The sequence below is a fragment of the Rattus norvegicus genome, chromosome 9, assembly GCF_021556685.1.
Source record: "Rattus norvegicus strain SHRSP/BbbUtx chromosome 9, alternate assembly SHRSP_T2T, whole genome shotgun sequence".
Classification (NCBI taxonomy): Eukaryota; Metazoa; Chordata; class Mammalia; order Rodentia; family Muridae; genus Rattus; species Rattus norvegicus.
In genome coordinates, this window is record NC_141542.1 from 55,697,637 (window position 1) to 55,716,812 (window position 19,176).

The 19,176-nt window shown below is 44.6% G+C and overlaps 1 protein-coding gene across 4 annotated transcripts in view; it reads right to left on the minus strand.

The window, feature by feature from the left end:
- Nucleotides 1-19,176, minus strand: part of Aff3 (ALF transcription elongation factor 3) — a 494,860-nt gene that overhangs the window by 130,394 nt on the left and 345,290 nt on the right. For all 4 annotated transcript variants that reach the window (NM_001413892.1, XM_087566657.1, XM_087566656.1 and 1 more), the window contains 1 exon segment: nucleotides 18,001-18,052. In NM_001413892.1, coding sequence (NP_001400821.1) covers nucleotides 18,001-18,052 — 52 coding nt within the window.

Below are 19,176 nucleotides of genomic sequence, written 5' to 3' on the forward strand. Positions count from 1 at the left end.
GTCAGCCTACTTCACCTGTCCTGTGGGAACGAGACATTGACTAACACAAAGCGGTTGATCAGTGTTACTGTTTTTATTCTGTTTGGGTAAAATCTAAATCTATGGAAGAATAGTCTCCATGGAACAAGACAGAGGTCTGGGAGGGAGGGAAAGGATGGGAGGGAGGGAAGGGATGAGGTTGAGAGAACCAGAGGGGATCAGACATGCCTTCTTTTGAGATGAGAAGGAAGCCAGCATGGGTCAGGCTAGGAGAAGCTGAGGCTGACAAGAAGAGAAGCTTAGAATGAGGAATCATGTGCACTTGCAGATGGAAAAGAATTCTGTTCTGTTGGGATGCTGGTGGCATCCTAATGTTCCTAATTATTACCTGGGAAAGTTAAAAACCACCGAGTCCTTGGCCCAAGCTCAGTTGCACTGAATGAGTCTCTGGTGGAGGAGAGCCAGGGCCTTGCACCCAAGTGTCTCCAATGATTACAGTGATCAAGCCACGCTGAGAAACTCCAGAATTAGAATATTCTCTTCTTCTGTTGCTCTTCCCCTCTCCCTACTCTATTTTTGATAAAAGTGAAGAATAAACCTCCTTTCAGCAAGCACTTTGCCACTGAGCTACATAGGCTCCCCCAGCAATCTTGTCCTCTGTCTGTCTGTCCATCGGTCTGTCAACAGGTTTCATTGTGGCATTTTTGTGCACACTTTGCTTTTGTTGATCCTGCCCCAATAGTGCCTTTTCCATTTGTATTTTTATGTTCTGTGTTTTATCCCCTCCTACCCTCCTGGTCTTCCTTAAAAGCTTCTTTCTTCCTTCTAGTTTCCTGACCCCTACCCATATTCGATCCAACACATAGACACAGACACACAGACACACACTTACACTTACACATTCACATGCATACACACACATATATGCACACAGAGACACACACCTACATGCACACCCCCATATCTTTACTCCCCCCCACAGACACACCTACCCCCCCACATATATGGATAGACACACATACATACATGCACACAGAGACAAACTCACAGACACATATATACATTTACGTACTCACACCCACATACACTCACACAGACATGCATGTACACATACACACACCCCACAAAGACACACATACATGAACAGACACACATACATACATACATACATGTAGACACAAACATGCACACAGATACATATACACCCCCCCACAGACACACATACATGGCCAGACACAGACACACATACATACATGTACACACATACATGCACACAGATACACATATGCAACACATACATGGACACACACATATACATACATGCTCACACATACATGCACACACACATACACACAGAGACACAAATTAGAAGACAGGATCTGCACATGAGAGAGGAACATGGTTATTATCTTTCTGAGACTGGGGTGCCTCGCTTAATATATACTTTCCATCCATATCCACTTAATTGCAGATTTCTTAATTTCATTTTAATAGAATTTTAATAAAATTCTATTATAATTTACCACATTTTAATGCTCCACTCATCATCGGATGGGTGTCTAAACTGATTTCCTTTCCTCCTTTTGTTTCTTTTTATTTTGAGATACAGTGTTACCAAGCTGCCTTGAACTCATTATGTATCCCTGGTTGGCCTTGAACAGGCAATCCCCTTGTCTCACTAGGTACCTTTAATAGCTGGCGTGACAGGACTGGACTTAGATGTGATTTTATTTTTATCATGAATACACATCACAGTTACAGGAGCAGGAAATGACGTAACTGTTATTTGAGATGGGATCTCCCTACGCCTAGGCTGGTGTCTTAAATCCTGGACTCAAAGCAATCCTCCTGCCTCAGCCTCCAGAGTAGTTAGGGCCAAAAGCATGTGCCATCACTGCCATCTTGATTAATTCTGATTCGATTGACTAATATTTCATTTTATTTATCCAGCTGTTCATCCAGTCGTTTTGTGTGTGCATGTGTGGTGTTCATGGATGGTGATGTGCCCATGTGTGTATGAGAGAGCAGAAGTCAGAGGCTGAAGGCTGGGATGGATCTTCCATTCCGCACCTTATTTTGGGCAGGATCACTCTTACTCAACTTGAGGCTCACTGTTTTGGCTTGTCCGTCTAACCAGTGAGGATCTGGGGATCTTCCCATCTCAGTGTGTCTCACTTCTAGGCTTACAGACATAGGCTACCACACCTGGTTTTACGTGGGTGCTGAGAATTTGAACACAGGCCCTCAAGCTGGACTGCAAGCACCTTACACACCAAGCCATCTCCCTATGCTGTAATATTTTTAAAGGTTACCGGAGGTCTGGGATACAGCCTGATAATGACGCATAGCTGAGAGGTTGGATGGAGGAAGACTTCTTCGGCCAGGGCACATCCATGGCCATTAGCTCACCTGACAATTGTCTTCAGTTATCTTTCCCTTCAAAACTGTACATGTTTCTAGCCAACAGCCACAGGCTGGCCATGTGGCTTCCTGTCCCTGTGGTCCCTGACTATCTCTGGCTGTCGGGAGAGAGACTGGCTTTGGGAACCTGTCGAAGTCTTTGATATGGGATGCACGCAGAGTGCCATGGTTCTTTATCTGAACCAATCACTACATTGCTTTAAAAGAGCTTGTAAGGTATGGGCCAAGAGGAAAGGCAGAAGAGATGGGATGGTTTTTATTTTAGAGATTAGGAAGAATCTTATCTGGGAGGCCTATAGTGAGTCGGTTAATCTCTTGTATCATCAGCCTTTTCTTTTCTCAGCAAAGATGACAAAACCAAGTCATAGAAACAGGAGGCTCCTGCACAGCTGCCTGGCGTTAGCGAGCTGCACGCACAGCCCTTGAAAAACCTCTCCAAAGTGCAGACTCTTGTCCCTCACGAAATAAAGATGTGATCCAATGCTGAGCGAGGCCACAATCCCAATGCTGCCATGTGTTAAACTGTAGTTCACGGCACAGACAGAAAGCATCCACTTTCCCCTTAAAAGAACACGCACATTAGCACGTGCGACAGCCAGCACAAACCTGCGGACTGGGCTTCACCCAGAGCCACCTGTGCCTGCAAGACTGCAGATAAAGCAGTAACATGAATCGACTCTTACCCTGTTTAAGGCTTGATCCAGCTGTGGCTCAGCAGGTCAGAACCTAGCACACGTGAATTTAAATAACACTCTAAACATTCCAACCATCCTTTCCTCCCACGCACGGTTAAAGCCCCCTCTCCCAGGAACAGTGTCATGTCTGTGAGGTACCCAGGATGAAGGCAAGAGGTTTCTTGGTTAGAGTAGTTTGTCTGGTTAGAGATAAAGGAAGAGCAAACCGTCTCGAGTTGTCAGCTAATATTTTTAACTCGAAAGAAAGAAAAAAATCTCTCCTCTCTTCACGGCCAATCTGTGGTTTTCAAACAGGGCAGATTCCTTGCCGTATCAAGTATCAGATTGGTTTCTGCTTCTTAGCACAAGACAAACAGAAGTTACCCACGGAGTTTCAAGGGCATCTCAGAAAGGAGAGGGGAAGTTAGTACCTTTCCTTGCTATCCAACTGGCAAAGCATCTTGCGGGAGAAACAAAACCTGCGATTAATAAACCGAGTCCCGGGCTTAAGGATCTTCAGGGTCCAAACCTTCCCTTCCTGGGTAAGTAGGGCTGCACAGATGCAAAGAACAGGCGCTCTCTCTTTCTCTCTCTCTCTCTCTCTCTCTCTCTCTCTCTCTCTCTCTCTCTCTCTCTCTCTCTCTCTCTCTCTCTCCTCCCCCCACCATGCAATATTCAGGATCAAGACTCCATGACTCTATGACACAGATATTTTCCTTTCTATGACCTCAGTTTTGGGAATTCATTTTTTCTTCTTCTTCTTCAAAATCTAGTTATTTTTCTTGGCATCGCTCCAGCATTCATTCTTTCCTTCTGCCTGCCTCTTTCTTCTCTCCCTTCCCCTCTCCACTTCCCACTTATTCCTTACTCATCAGCACTTTGCAGACACTCGAGTCAAGAGTCTAGGTGGTGTCTGCAGGGTGTTAGAATTAGTAAGTGAAACTAATGGGATTTCCCACTAAATTTGAATTTTTATGTAAACAACAAATAATATTTTTTGCATATGTATGCCCTAAATGTTGCAGAGGACACACACTGAAAATTATTCCTTGTTTATCTGAAATTCAAATTGAACTGGGTGTCTTGTATTTTATCTGGCACTTCTACTTGGAGGTTGAAGAGAGGGATAAAAAAAAAAAAAGCCAACAAAGGCATCCATTTATGCCTCCCAGAGGAGGGTCCTTCTGAATGCTCCTGGCCTCAGAAGCTCCCCACAGCATCCCTTTATTTTAACTGTGACCCACACACTGGAAGGAAAGTTGCCCAGAGTAGAGAGCAGCATGGTATGGACAAAGTCCAGCGAGGCATTAGCACCACCCAATGTCTGCACTTGCTCAGACAGCCTCAGGTAACAACAGCCCCCAGGGCAGCTCCCAACGGTGAAAGCCTGGGTCGGAGCTGAATATTATTCAAACACTGAACATCAATTTAGAAACTTCTCTGCTCAGCATTCGTTCAGAGGCTTGGCGTGATCAGTAGCAGTGACAATTAGAAACTCTGCTTATTCAATATTCATCGTCTAGGAAATGTGCTGAAGTGTAGTGGCCAGCACAATCTACAGAGACATCCTGAAAAGCATGGCCCCAGAAGTCACACTAGGTGGAATCGTGGCTCAATCAGAAACCTCTCGTGCACGGATGCCTTTTCTGAGAGGCCCCTCACCCTCAGAGCCTAGAAACGAGAGGGGCAAAGTGCTCAGGAGTCATCAGTGGTCCTGGGGCATGGGGCTCAGATTGCCCAACTCACACAAAAATGGGAGGTGAAAGGCACCAAATTGGGAAAACTTCCCATCTTCAAAGATGGTTCATAAAAAGAAAAGTTGTCTTGTGGTCAAATGAATACTTTTTCCTCAAATCTATAAATATTTTCTGTCTATGTTTCCTATATGTACTAATTTGAAAAATATTTTCAGAGTATATAGCTTCTGAAATCTTTATCATATTGCTCTAAGAAGCAAAGGTTTGTGGTTATTGTTTCTACCCAATTATTGCCATTTTTTCCATGTTTTACTTTTATTATTCTATCTATTCCTGGAAATTCAAAACAAACACATAAAAACCCCCAATGCCTTTTCTCTCTTATATGCCTTAAAGGTGAGTAATCTAATAGGTGTAATCAGTCTTTTAATTTTTGTGTCAAATAAATTTCCAAGTGAGATCACTCAGTGGCTTGGCTTCCTTCTGAAATTATTCCTTTTCTGCTGCTATAACCAAATACCCCAGCTGGGAAACTTTCCAAAGCTAAGAGGCTGGCTTAGGTCCAAGTTCCAGAGGGCTCTGGTGTCGGATTAGTTTTGGTGAGGACCTGGAGGCAGAAGGTAGCAATGTAACTATCAGTCATGTCACAAGACTAAAAGCCAGAGAGATTCAGGTGTCAGGCTCAGGGTTTACAATGCCCAAGAAACCAGCAACCCCAAGGAACTGAAGACTCTACTGGGCTCCACCTCTTGTGTTAACTGTCCCTTAGCTCACTTCTGTAGCACCACACCAGACATCCAGCTTTATAGACACCTAAACCACTGAACATGCCTTGTGACCACTCCAGGTATCAACTCTTGTTCGTACTGTTAATATTCTCCAGTGCCCATGGACAAAGTACTTTCGAAATTGGATAAGAACACAGGCTGCTCTTCTAGAGGTGGGGTTCCCAGCACACATACTGCAGCTTACAACTGTACGTTACTCCAGCTCCAGGAGATCTGACACTGTCTTCTGGCCTTGTTGGGCACTGCACACACATGATGTCGAGCCATACATGCTGGCAAACAGGCATACAGACAGTAAAATGACACACCAAAACAGAATCCAACAACACTGGCCTGTCTGTTGCATGTGTACACGTGCTCGCCGGGCCTCGACCTCTTCAGCTATAAAATGGAAGTGGGTCTCCTCCGAATTGCCGTGAAGATTCTGAGCTAACTCACCCCAAGGACAAATCACTGCCCCGGTTCACACTATTTTAAATAACACAAGTAGTCTACATCATGGCCTCCGCTTAGCCTAAGCGTGCCAACCTTTGGTCACTATTTACTTGCTTTTACTGTCTGGATGCTTGAAATTCTATATAATCCTTATTTTTAACTAGGCAAAGTAAAAGAAAGCAACCTAAAATGCTGAGCATAGGTAGGTGGGCATGTGTATAAAATTTCAGTCATCTGCCCTAACCATGTGTTTTTGTTCCGTGCATACTTCAGCCATGTCAGACTAGAGGCGGAAGGGGGTAATTCTCTATGGCAGAACCTTAGCAGCAGAGGCCAACACATTTTACATTCTCTGCTGAGAGATTCTGAAGGCCTGGCTTCACTGAGGTGCCCTGTGCCAGCAGCAGAGGCCCTCTGAGGTGAGCAGGTGGGCTGAGGCCGGGAATTCACTTGCTGCTAGAATTCCAGACTTCTGCTTGGCCATGCTCACACTGTGCAGGCTCCCGCAGAGGAGGCACTAGGTCCTGGGGCTGGACTTTCCCTGTATCCTCACAGGCCCTCCAGAGGCCACTGTCTTGTCAGTAGGTGGGAGATGAAGGCTGGAAGGGAACTATCAGCCCTTTGTTTAGAAATGGCATTTCTTCCTTATGGACTGCTCTTCAGAGGTCCCCTGTGCCAGACCACAGACCTAAAGCAGTGCCTGTCAGCGGCTCTGGAGCCGGGCAAGCAGCCAGACTCCTGGTGCTCCTGCTGCCAACTGTGAAGCCTCAGGGAGCCAGCTCACTGCTTGGTGATACAGTGTAGTAAGTAATACACCTCATCAGACTGTCCTGTGGACGGAATGAAACAATGTATCCGGTTGAGCCCTGGCACAGAGCAGGTGTTTAATTCGGAGAACTATCTCAGGCGCCAGATGCGGGTGATGAGGGGCAAGGGTGAATTCAGTTTGTAACCACTTCAGCTGTGCATTTCAGAGTTTCCCATCTTAGACGTGGGGAAGAGAGAACAAACTCAGCTCGCACTGATACACTGTGAGAGAAAGTGCACAAAACACTGCACAGTGAATGTGTTCCAATCATTGCTGGGTTCTTGTATCAGTTTATTTGTACCCATATCGGGACTTTGGCACTATGTAAATACAATGTTCTGAATGCTGGAGGGGGCTCCTGCAAGCAAGCACAGAGAGGAAGCTCTGGGGAAGGCAGGGCTGTGCCAGGAGAAAACAAAACCAATTCATTAATGTCAGGCGGTATTTACTGTCTGTGACAGTCAGTAAATGTGGTAACAAGAAACATATTCCTTCTACTGCCAAACGTCTCCTCAAAAATAAAAAAAAAAGGGATGGGGTGGGGGGACAGTTAGCATCTGCTAAGGTCACTGAGAACACAGAGCAACTGAGATTGCCGGGATAGGCTCTGTGGACTGAAAGGGCTCACTGGAAAGGTGGCATGGCTTCTTCCACAACGGTGGTTCTCAACCTGTGGGTTCCAACTCCATTCGTGTCAAACACAGGGGACTCTTAAGTTCATCAGAAAATCCACAGATATTTTACATTACGATTCCCAACAGTGGCAAAATTACAGTTATGAAATAGCAATGAAAATAATTTTGCTGTTGGGGGTCACCACACCCTGAAGAACTGTATTAAAGGGTGGCAGCAGTAGGAAGCTGAGAACCGCTGCTCTAGGGACCACTGTAAGCACAAGCCCATCACCAGCTGTGTGTGTGGTCTCTTCAGGGGTCACTAGAAACTTCCTCCCATCCCGCGCGGGCCCTAGCAGCTCCATCACCAGCCTGTGACTAGGTGTTAAAATATTCTGGGCTTCAGTTCTTTAACTAAACGTTATGTAGGTCCCATGAAGATACTTTTGAGTAACCTGGGGAGGGCTTTAGGGATGTGCATAGGCCAGTCCTGTTCCAGCTAGATAACACAGAGAGAGGGCTTGGGAGATGGCCCAGCGGATAAAGTACTTGTTATGCAAGTGTGAGAGACTAAGTTTTGGTTCCCAGGACTGAGGCCAAGCTGGATGCAGTAACAGACATCTGTATTCCCACAGCACCTAGTGCGAGACAGGAGTCAGGTTCAGGAGAATCCCTGGGGTTCTGTGTTATGACAGACATGTCAACAAGCCCCTGACAATGCACCTCATGCCACCAAACTTAAAACAGGTCAGGAAGATAAATCTCACATTGTGGTTCGCTTTATTTGTAAAAACCATATTACAAAATCTGGAAGAGAAACTGCCAACCAAAACCCTTGGGTAACCTAGACAGTGTCTGAAAGGAAGTGTGTTTGATGGAGTCCAGGAAGAGAAGTATGAGGCCCTAGACAATCAAACAAAGGACATGGGAATAAACTTCTCCATTTTGCTAGAGGCTTCTCTGCCAGCCCTTGGGTCGAGCCTCCAACCAGGTGTAGAGCCACAGAAGACAGAGTTTCTAGTCTTGTACTGGAAGGGCACACCTTATTGGCATTTCCACATCAACAGAAGAGTTGAACCAAGGTGATCTAACACCCGACCTCCCTCTTGGGCAAAATGGATGACAAACTTGGCATCGCTCCTCCACCAGCCACACCAACTCTTCGGTGCATGCAGGCTGCTCACGGTGGCCTTTGAGAGATCATGCCTCATTCCTTCACAGACCTGCATCTACTTGGGGCTTCTGTATGACGAGTGGTCTGAGGGGGTCTGGGCGTGCTGAGGGACCCTTTGCTTATTTCTCATCCTTGGTATCTGAGAGTGGGAGAAACAGGATCTGGCCAGCCTTCCCCAGCAAGTTTCGTTAGCTTTCTCAGCTCTCCAGCTAACGGGATCTTGGCAAATCACTTACACAGATACAGAGAAGAGGTCTCCAGGGACAGACACCTAATAAGCCGAAAGATCGGACATGATTCATCATTTTACACACATTATTGCCACAGCCAAGATAAATACCACCATGGTTTCAAGTTTCTCAGTGGAAAAAAAAAATCATCTTGTTTTTTGAGGGGAAACCATTCTCCAACAGACTTTGATCAACTTCCAGATACTATTAGCTGACCAGTTTGTATAACCTGATTATTAAATGTGTATGTATAAATAGCATGTTTCTTGATATGTTTAGCAATTGTAATTCTGCTATGAGCGTGGTGGAAACTTTAAATGAGCCCCTTCCAGCCCTATGAACAAGCTGCCCCTTACAGCTCAACAGCGTGCCGTACACCACCGTGATAGGCTCAACCAGACCGACTCTTCCCTAGTCAGCAATGCCCACACCGGGCAAGATATTTTTAATGAAGTCCAGGGAAGCGGTGGTCTTCAGCTTCTTCCAGCCATGCATTCTCTCTGGAGTGAGGCAGAGCTTTTTGCCTCTGGTCCTGCCCTGTGGAGGCTCTGGAAGGAGTTTGTCCTGGGCCTCCTATGGAGCAGACTGACACTGGATCTTGCTTTCCTTAGCCCTGGCCTCACTGGGAACCCTTAAAAAAAACAAAACTTGGTACTAGTTTGTCTTTAATCCCTTTCATTGTCTCTAAGTTCTCTGCCTGTTATCAAGGACAAATTAAGCTTTTAATAAAGCTCGGAATGGCCAGAGAGATGGGGCTGTTTCAAGCTTTTATTCCCCATAAATACTCCAATAACGGCAGTCACGATGAGTTAGTGGGTGCGGGCTTGGTAACGGGCACTTTCCATCTGTTACCTTTGGAAGAGGGAACATTTCACGGTCGCTGCAATTCAGTCCAGCTGATAATAACTTCCAACTCTTTTACTGTACAGCATAGGCACCTGGATGGGCCATTCTCCTTCTGCCTCATTTTGGTTATGTTTCCCCCCACTTAGGAGTTTAACTCCTTGGTTGAATCCTGCCACCTTGATTTATGAAAGCCACTTATAATCCTCATTCTCTCAAGGCACACTTAACTCTGGCCAATCGAGAGACATCCATGAATGTAGAGGGGCACTCTCTTGGGGTTCTGTCTGCAAGCCTGAGCTGCAGCCTTTGACTTGAGTGTACATGTCTCAATAAAAACCAGCTCAGCAATGTGCCTAAGTGTGGGCTTTACAGGGTGTTGGAAACTGCACTGGTCACTATTCCTTGGAGTTCCTAGGTGGGAGGACTATTGAGTGACACTCTGGCCTAGTTGTCAGGCATTACGCTAAGACTTGTTCTTCCCAGGATAGTTGCCGTCTCTGAAGGAGCACACATGGTCTTGAGACAGCAGCAATGGACACCAGTATGAACTTTGCCCCTATGATTGAAGTCTGGGCTTCACCTCCTGTCTTCACTGCTTAATGTATCACAGCAGGGTACGATAGTTACCGCTGCTCCATATCGTCGCCTCTCTGGTGTTGTTAGCCATTATAATTAGACTCATCAGAATGAGGACGTAGCAGTGTCACACTTTAATTTGTGTTTTCTAATATGAGTATAATTAGTGAAAGAAACCCTTTCCTCTGCTTAGTGGACATTTGCGTATCTTCTCTGGTGTCTTCGAGAGTTTTACCCACTTTAAACTGTTTTCTGGTTATTTATGGACTTTCCCAGAGTTCTTTGCATATTCTGGATACATTATTCGCCAGGTTATAGACTACAGACGTATCCTTCAAGCTTCTGGCTTGCCCTTTCCTTCTGATGAAAGAGGTTCCTTTTGATACAGGTGCATTTACTAGGATTTTTTTCTTTCTGTTATCTGGTTTAGGATTTCACTAGAGAACTTCTATTTTCAGGCAATGAAGGGGCCGCCCTTTAATTTCCCCAGGTTCTGTCATCCTGGTTTTCTACTGAGGTCTGTCACCTGTCTCTGCAGCTACCTTGGTATTGTTTGGCGAATGACTTTCTTTTCCAGCCTGCCTGCTTTGCTATTGTGTAGAAAGGCAACTGTGCCCATGGCTGTCCTCAGACCCCGCCTTCTTCCACTGCTGTGTCTACTTTAAGTCAGTGCTACACTGTCTTGCTCTTCAAGACTCTTCAGGCTCTATAGGTTCTCCGCTTTTGGGTTACTTTCCCCTTAATATTCATGTATGTTATTTCCTTCTCTTGTCCTATAGGACCTACTAGGATCTCCAGTAGAATGCTGGACAGTTGTAACTATATATATATCTCTCCATCATCAGATTAAAGGTTTCCCAATAGTCCTAGTTAGTTCATTAAAAAAAAAATGGGAGTTAACATTTTTGTCATGCACTTCTGCCGTACCCATTTAGATCACCTTTTTGTTCGTTTATCAATATACTAACACATATAACAATATACTAGTATATAAAACAATCTATTACATACATATAGGTATATGTATTATATTCGTTTTTCAAGACAGGGTTTCTTTGCATAGCTCTGGCTATCCTAGAGCTCACTCGTTGATAAGGGTGATCTCGAATTCAGAGATCTGCCTGTCTGCCTCTGCTTCCTGCGTTCTGGGATTAAGGGTGTGTACCCAGAATATTAGTTTACTTTTAATGTTAAAGCAAACATATACTTTTGTAGTAAATCTTACCAAGTCACAGTAAATTATATTCTTCTAATAATCACCTGATTGGGTATGCTAATACCTTAAGTATTTTACAAAATGTTTTATAAGGCAGACTGGATTATAGCATTTTTATAAGGATAACAGCTGGTTCTGGTGGCAGGGTTACACTGGTCTCAAAAGATGAATTGGATTTCCCTTTCTCTTTTATTTCCTGAATGTGTGGAGTGCTAATACTTCATTGATAGTGCTTCACGGGTGATAAACACTTTTTATTTAGAAATATGACAATTAGTATCGAAACCACCTGACTCTGAAAGGATTTTTCTGTTTATGAAAGGTTTGATTGTGAATTTAATTATTTAATAATACCAATACAGCATTCAGAATTTTTGAGACAATTATGATAATTCTATTTTCTCTTCAAGAAAACCATCTGATCTAAACTGTCAAATTAATTCCCAAGGAGTGGCTCACAATATCTCTTTGCTGCTAATTAAAGACTCACGGGAGACATGAGAAGCTGTCTTCTCTCATGGATTACGTTGGTGACTTGTGTTTTCTCTTCTTTTGCTAGATCAACCTTGCCAATATGTTAATTTTGCTAGTCCTTATAAAGCCTTTTATTGATTATCTTTACTGTTTGGTGGTCTGTATTATTATTATTTTTTTAAATCTTTTTTTTCTTTTTTTCTTCTTTTCCTTTTTTTTTTTTTTTTCAGAGCTGGGGACCGAACCCAGGGCCTTGCGCTTGCTAGACAAGCGCTCTATCACTGAGCTAAATCCCCAACCCAGTCTGTATTATTTTTATTAAATAAGTTTTACTATTCGTCTTATGTTTAGCTTCTTCCTTTTGAAATTTTTATCACTTCCGGGTTAACATGTAAGATAATGAATGCATTTCATTACTTTTTCTACCTTCATTTTAAAAGACGATTTACTCTTAGATACACGTGTACATACGTATGTATGTGGGTACACACACATGAGTACTGAGGCCCACAGGAGCCAGAGGTCTTGGATTTCCCCTGGCGTTTGAGTTAGAGGCGGTTTTGAGTCACCCTGATGTGGGTGCTGGGAACTGAAACTGGATCCTTGGAAAGAGCAATATGTGTTCCTAATCATCCCTGCTTTTCTAACATCTTAACACAGAAACAAGTCACGAGTGCCAACCTTGGGCTTTCCCCACATAAGAAAGCAAAACTATGAATTCCTGTTCTCCTCCCTCTTTTAATGAGGTTCAGATGTTTCCTCTCTGCTCAGGCGCAGTCACGCTCTCACTCCACTTGGGAAGGGCCATTTAATGCAAAAGCTATCTAGAAACTCCCCGAACGCTGAGATTTAAATGACGCTTTATCACTTACAACGAAATTACTTCGTGTGATCGTGGGCACGAGCTGTGGTATCTTCGGACTCCGAAGCTTCTCGGTATTTCATTCCCAGGCCTCACAATCCGCCGGCCTTGACTGGTGTCTCTGTGCCTCTGGAGAGGCTCTGCCTTTGCACTTCTTGCTGATGCGCAGTACGCACACTTAAGGTAGAGTGCACGCTAAGGTGCATGAATTCCACAAACTCTCGTAGTTTACTTACTTTTCTCCTAATCACTGTAGAAGGATGTGTTAAAGCTCTACCTGTCACTCCAGTCTACTCAGTCTTTGTCATGGCCTCTGAGTTTGCCAGTGATACATGTTTATGAATAGCACATCTTCCCCATCAGCACCAGGAAGCGTCCTTGTTGTCAGTGCCTATAGTGATCACGCCCTTTGACTCAGAGACTATTGGGCAGCAGTAGGAAGACGTTTGCTCCAGTTTTCTTGCATTTGTATATAAATAGTTTTTGGTTTTTGTTTGTTTTTTTTGCTTTTGTCTTGAGACTTCCATTTATTTGTACGCTTATAAAGTATGAATCCTGTAGACAATATGCAGTTTTGACTTTATAGCCAGCAAAATATTTTCCATGTAGAGGTTTTAAGGCATTTACATTTTACACAGTCATTGAGGTGGGATTTACATTTACTGTCTCCCTATTGGTCACTGCGGCCAGATTCCCATTTACTGTCTCCCTATTGGTCACTGGGGCCGGATTCCCATTTACTAGCTCCCTATTGGTGTCTCCTGTCTTTCGTTCCTGCTCTTTTGGCTCTGTCACCATTTGTGTTAATCTAGTTTTAAATGTCTGCCGTTACTTTTTGGCTAGTGCTACTCTGCTCAGCACAGCTTCTTCCAGGGATGTCCCTGGGCACACTCTCTGGATATGTGTTTTATAGTCTCGATTGAGGTTCCCTGCTCTCCAGTGACTCTACCTTGTGCCAAGTTACCATAATGTGAGCCAGCACAGCATTGGATCCCATGGAGCTCGAGTTACAGGCTGTGAGGTGCCTGACCTGAGTGCCGGGACCAAAACCCAGGTCTTCTGCAAGAGCAGTGTGTACTTTTTACCACTAAACTGTCTCTCCTGTCTCCAGGGTGACTTTACTCTCAAAGTTTGGTCCTTTTGGGTTGAGGAAAATCCATGTTTTACTCAACACCTCTATGTTGGGTGAGATTTGAATCCCAGCTCCAAGCAGGAGCTGAAGTCTCTGCTCCTTTTCCAGGTATGGCTTTCCCTACTATGCTCACCGGCCTCCCTCCACCTATGCAAATTAGGGGCCATTAAAGCACCTGTGGATTGGGGGAGGGGAGGAGGATCCCTTTCTTATGGCTTTTCCCATTAGGAAATGTCTGCCCCTACTTACCACAGACTTTATCCTCTGACATCTCAAGCCACTGTAAGTGTGGTTTTTGTCCCTGAGTTGTGGCTGCTCCTTGTGGATGGCCGAGTGCCCCCAGGGAAGGGGCTACACAAGGGCTCACTCAATCCACGTGGCTCTTTCTGGGATCAAACTTTTTACACTTTGCTTTAAACGGCTAGATGCCAGTCTTTCCCATCCTCAGGAATTGTAATGTGTGCAAAGTGAGCTTTTCCATTGCTGATGTCACTGAAACTCTTTCTCGGGTATCTATGGTTTTGTTTGTGTCTAAATATTAAATGGCTCCTTTCGTCTTCTTGGATTCTTGGCTCATTAATCCTGAAGGAAATCTCAGGTATTTCCTCCATCTCCTTGTCCCACTATGCACACTGCACTGTTTACAGCTCAGCATAATTAGCAGCAAGGAGGGAAGGCGCTTCCTTAGAAAGTGCCGCCCCCCGCCACCCCAACTTGGTTTCCCATTTGTTTATGGAGACAGAACTCTATGGATCTGTGGTTTTCAGCTGTTCTGGAGGAAGCCTGTTGACCAGGATTAGCCTTGAGCTTGCAATGACCCTCTCGTTCCTGCCTGGGATTGCAGGATTGCAGGTGTGGCCCATCCTGCCTTGGCCAATTGTAGGCCACAGTTTAAGTCCGCTCAGCCCTCGGGGAATGCATAACTTTCCATCTATTTCACTCAAGCTCTCTCCCTTTGCCCCATCCTCAATCTGACAGCTCTCCAGCGCATTTCTGTTAAATTCCGATTCCTGAACATCCCTTTCCACAGTCTGACCGTTGCTGTCACTGAAGGGCTGGGGAGGACTGAAATGTCCTCTCCCCCACAAGTCCGCATGATGGATGACCTCCTAACTATAGTACTGTGCTGGTTATTTTCATGGAGCTGTGGCAAAACAGCTCAAAGACACAGTTTAAAGGAGGGAAATGTTTATTCCGGTGCACAATTCAGAGGGTACAGCCCACAGTTTGACCCTATGAGCTTTGGCCCTGTATCAGGGCAGCGGGGACAAGTGGCAGAGGAAGTCCTCACCTCACAGTGGACAGGAAGTAGAGAAAGGGACAGAAGGGACCAAGAACGAGAGGTTCTCAATGATTCCCTTCATGTGAGCTTCGAAGTCCCAGAGCTAATGTCTCCAAATCTTTCCCAATAGTGTCGGCTGGAGGTAACCAAGTGTTCAAAACCAGAACCTGGGGGGGGGGGGACATTTTCTTTTCAGACCAGAACTAATATCTCAGAATGTGACCTCATTTAGAGATAGATAGAATCTTTATAGAAGTAGTCATGTTCAAACGAAACCATCAGGGTGACGTCTACAGTTAACAAGGTAGGCCTTAATCAACATGGCTGGTGTTGAGACCCAGAGAGAGTCGTGTGTAAGAAAGGCATGCTGTGAAGGCACACAGAGAGGACAGACCTGTGCTGATGTGAGTAAGAGGCTGGGCCGGGAACTCAGGGGGCCTCCTTCCAACTGTCAGAAGGAACGGACCTCCCCAACCCTTTCATTTGGGACTGGTGGTCTCCAAAACTGTGGGAAACACATTTCTGTCTTGGGTTAAGCCATCTAGTCTGTGTTATTTTGTAACAGTTGCCCACAAGGAGTACACCTTTCCCACAAAAAAGTTGTTCAATGTTTTAAAATTTTCCTTCCAATTCATGGCCAGACTTTGTCTCAAGATTATATGTTTCTAAGGTAGGCTCTAACTTAACCTTAAATTCACATGGGGGTATATGTATATATTTTTGTGTTGGGTGTGTATGTATGTATGTACAGTAAGTATTTACAGAAACGTGAGTAGGTCTGTATAATATCATGCACGAGAATGTCTACACTACCCATGTCTAAGGCACTGGAGTCTTAGCTGTCCACTGCAGTGTTCCTCTTGCCTGAGTGTAACCGAAGGTCATCAAAGGGTTCCAGGAGACTCCAAGCCCACAGTGTCCTGTTTTTTAAGAGAGCCTTGTAAACCCAGCTTCCTGTTTCTGTGACTTGAGTGGCAACCATGATGCAGGTGACAGAGGAAGGCAGAGGATTTGACATCACCAGAGGGCTAAAACCTAACGCCTTGTATAACCGACTTAATTTTTATACATTAGAAGAAATAAGGCACCGAGGGGTGAAAACCAACATTGCAGGGAGTGGATGTCATAGAAACATAACGGAGGGAAGCGGGCATCGCTAGCAGCACATCAAATTGCGTGAGTCAAGTTGGTGTCTGGTGAGTGAGACTTTAAAATATGTAAAGTTAAGTACAATATGTAGGCTGACAGTTCCCTAACATATTTCCGATGCTCTTTTTATCTGTCTGTGAAACAAGACAGATGAAAATTTGTTAGGCATTTCAAAGACTGCCGCTTTTCATAATAATCAATGCTCTTATCAGATAAGGAATAAAACACAGCTAATTTACCGACAGCTTAGCCTCTAGCTGTATACATTTTTGTTTCGTCCAAATGGTACGCAAAATGACTAACTTCCTCAGCGACTCTACCCTTTTCAGTTCTGTAGAATGCCTCCAGATGGCATTAAAACTCTTTGCCCATCACATTCTGAGGCATGATTTAAAATTAGCAACATCTTAATCATTTAGGACTGTCATGTTTACTATTTCTGAGAAAGAACAACGACAAAAGCCATTGGAACTTTAAAGGACCATATCCCGAGAAACACAAGCTAGAGAGGAGATGCCTATTACTAAACCTCCAGTCCCTCTGGGTGAGGCAGAGTTGCTCTACAGACGGAAAGAGATCTTGGACAAAATTAGAACGCCATACTACCCCGTAGGCTATGGCAGCTAAGGAAGAGCACTTCAGGTAGCAATGAGAGCACTGATCCAGACACAGACGCAATCACAAAGTCACTTCCGTAATAAAACATGTTTTACTCCCCAAAGGCAATCAAAACAGACATTTTAAAGAGGACGCCTGGGGTGGATCCTGACTAAACAGTCATGTGTTAGTTTGTCCTTCGATGGTGTCGAGTACTGGCATATGAGATGATAATGACAATAATAATAATTAATGTCCAGTACTGGGCCTGGACTCCGTGGCCTGGAGCTCATCAGGTAGACTAGACTGGCTGGCTGCTGAGCCCCATGGGTCTGCCTAATACCTCCTGCCCAGTGCTGGGATCATAAGCCTGTACCCCATGCCCCGGCAAGCATTTACCTGATCTGTAACTCTGGTACCTGGATTAGAGATCATATTAACCATTAAAAACACACTTAATGTTCTTTCAAGTCCGAGGGGAGAAAAAGATTATAACCTAAGAACGAGGAACACATATGTACCTTCTAAGTGTCTTTTCTCATCTTTAAAAAGGCACTTTACTTAAAAACATCAATGGGCTCTTGGGATCTCAGCGATATCTACAGTTGGGTTTGTCACATGCTTCGGAGGTGAGACTGCAGATGGCAGGCAAGCTTTTAAAGTGACTTGGGTACTTCTCAGTATGTGGTATGAGGGACAGACCGTCCCCCATCACACGCGCGCTCGCGCGGGCAGAGTTCTGCAAATCTTAAGTCAGTGTTAAAAAGTCTCCAGCCAAATTTTGATGGGCTTATCTCCATTCTCCCCCTTACGCACTCTCTGGTCTAATTATATTTCTGCTTTATAAAGAAGAACATTTGCATTTGCAAGATCCCTTTTCTATGCTGAAGCAGAAAAACCTCAAAAAGAACATTATCATGAAAAAAGAGGACCACAGGCCTCCTCCTTCCACCATGATTACCACTATTACAAGATACTTGCACTGTTTCATTTTATAAGGCATATTAAGGAACAGTCATCTCAGAGAGAGACGGAAAGACACTTACGAAGTGTTCGACGTGCCATTGTCTGGACTCTCTGGCTCCGCATCAGCTTTCTCTTAAAAAGGAAGTGGAGAGAGAGAGAGAGAGAGAGAGAGAGAGAGAGAGAGAGAGAGAGAGAGAGAGAGAAAGACACCAACATCAGTCTCACAATCCTTAAGATGTAAGATTAAACATTTCTATGCTCCTATTAACAAGCTTTCAAAGTGTGCAGCAGGAGGCTTTTAAAACATCTTTTATTGTTTGAGAACCGAATGTGAAAGAAAAAAAAAAAAGATTTCGCTTTGGCAATACAATTACCCAGGCACAGGGCCCTGAGTAGGTACCAAGGAGCTATTTGCAAACAAGCAGAGACATGGAGCGCAGACCTTGCCAGGAGATGAATATCTTACAGATGGAATCAGTTTCTCCCCACTACATTTTACGGAGAGTTGAAGGAAATATACTCATTAGCGCGTACATCCAAGGCACTCTGAACTTCGATCCCTTCTGCTAACACAAGCCAAATGGGGTCAGGCTGAATTAGAACTTGGAGGGAATTTCACAAAACACTGAAGCCACAGTCGTGAGATGTTCAGGCATTTTACTCCCCTGGACGACTCTGGCAGCAGATTTTTGGGGCTCCCAATAAAAGCAGGATACGATATAAACCAGAAATCCTTTCTGACCGTCAGAGAGGCAAGCAAAAGAACATTTCTACGCGACGTGGCTGTTGGAGATTTAGTTTTAGGAGTTTGGAAGTAGTCCAGATTCTTTTCACAACCTAAGCATAAGGTAATACTTAATCCTGGACCAACTGGTGGCTTGAAATGTGCACCCTCCTTTTTGTAAGGAGCTCCTCTGGTTTTATGGCAGTAGAAAGAAAGGGTTGCTCATGCTGTGGGAACTACATACGCCTCTACATTGCCAGCTGTAGAACAAACCCAACAGGAAAGGCTGAGGCTCAGGAGATAACCCAGAGGCAGCAGCTAACCTTCTTTGCATTCCTGGCTGGCCTGACACCTCCCAGCATCCTTTGCTTCTGCTTAGCCCCTCCTATACAAACCCTGCACTGTGATATCAGTACTGGCTTGTGGTCATTTTGGGGACAACGACCTCCTGGAATATACAATGAACTTGTCTCGAAGAATCTGTCCAAACTGAGCTCAAAAGCCCTACTCTGTGTTTTCCGGCAGGAGATTT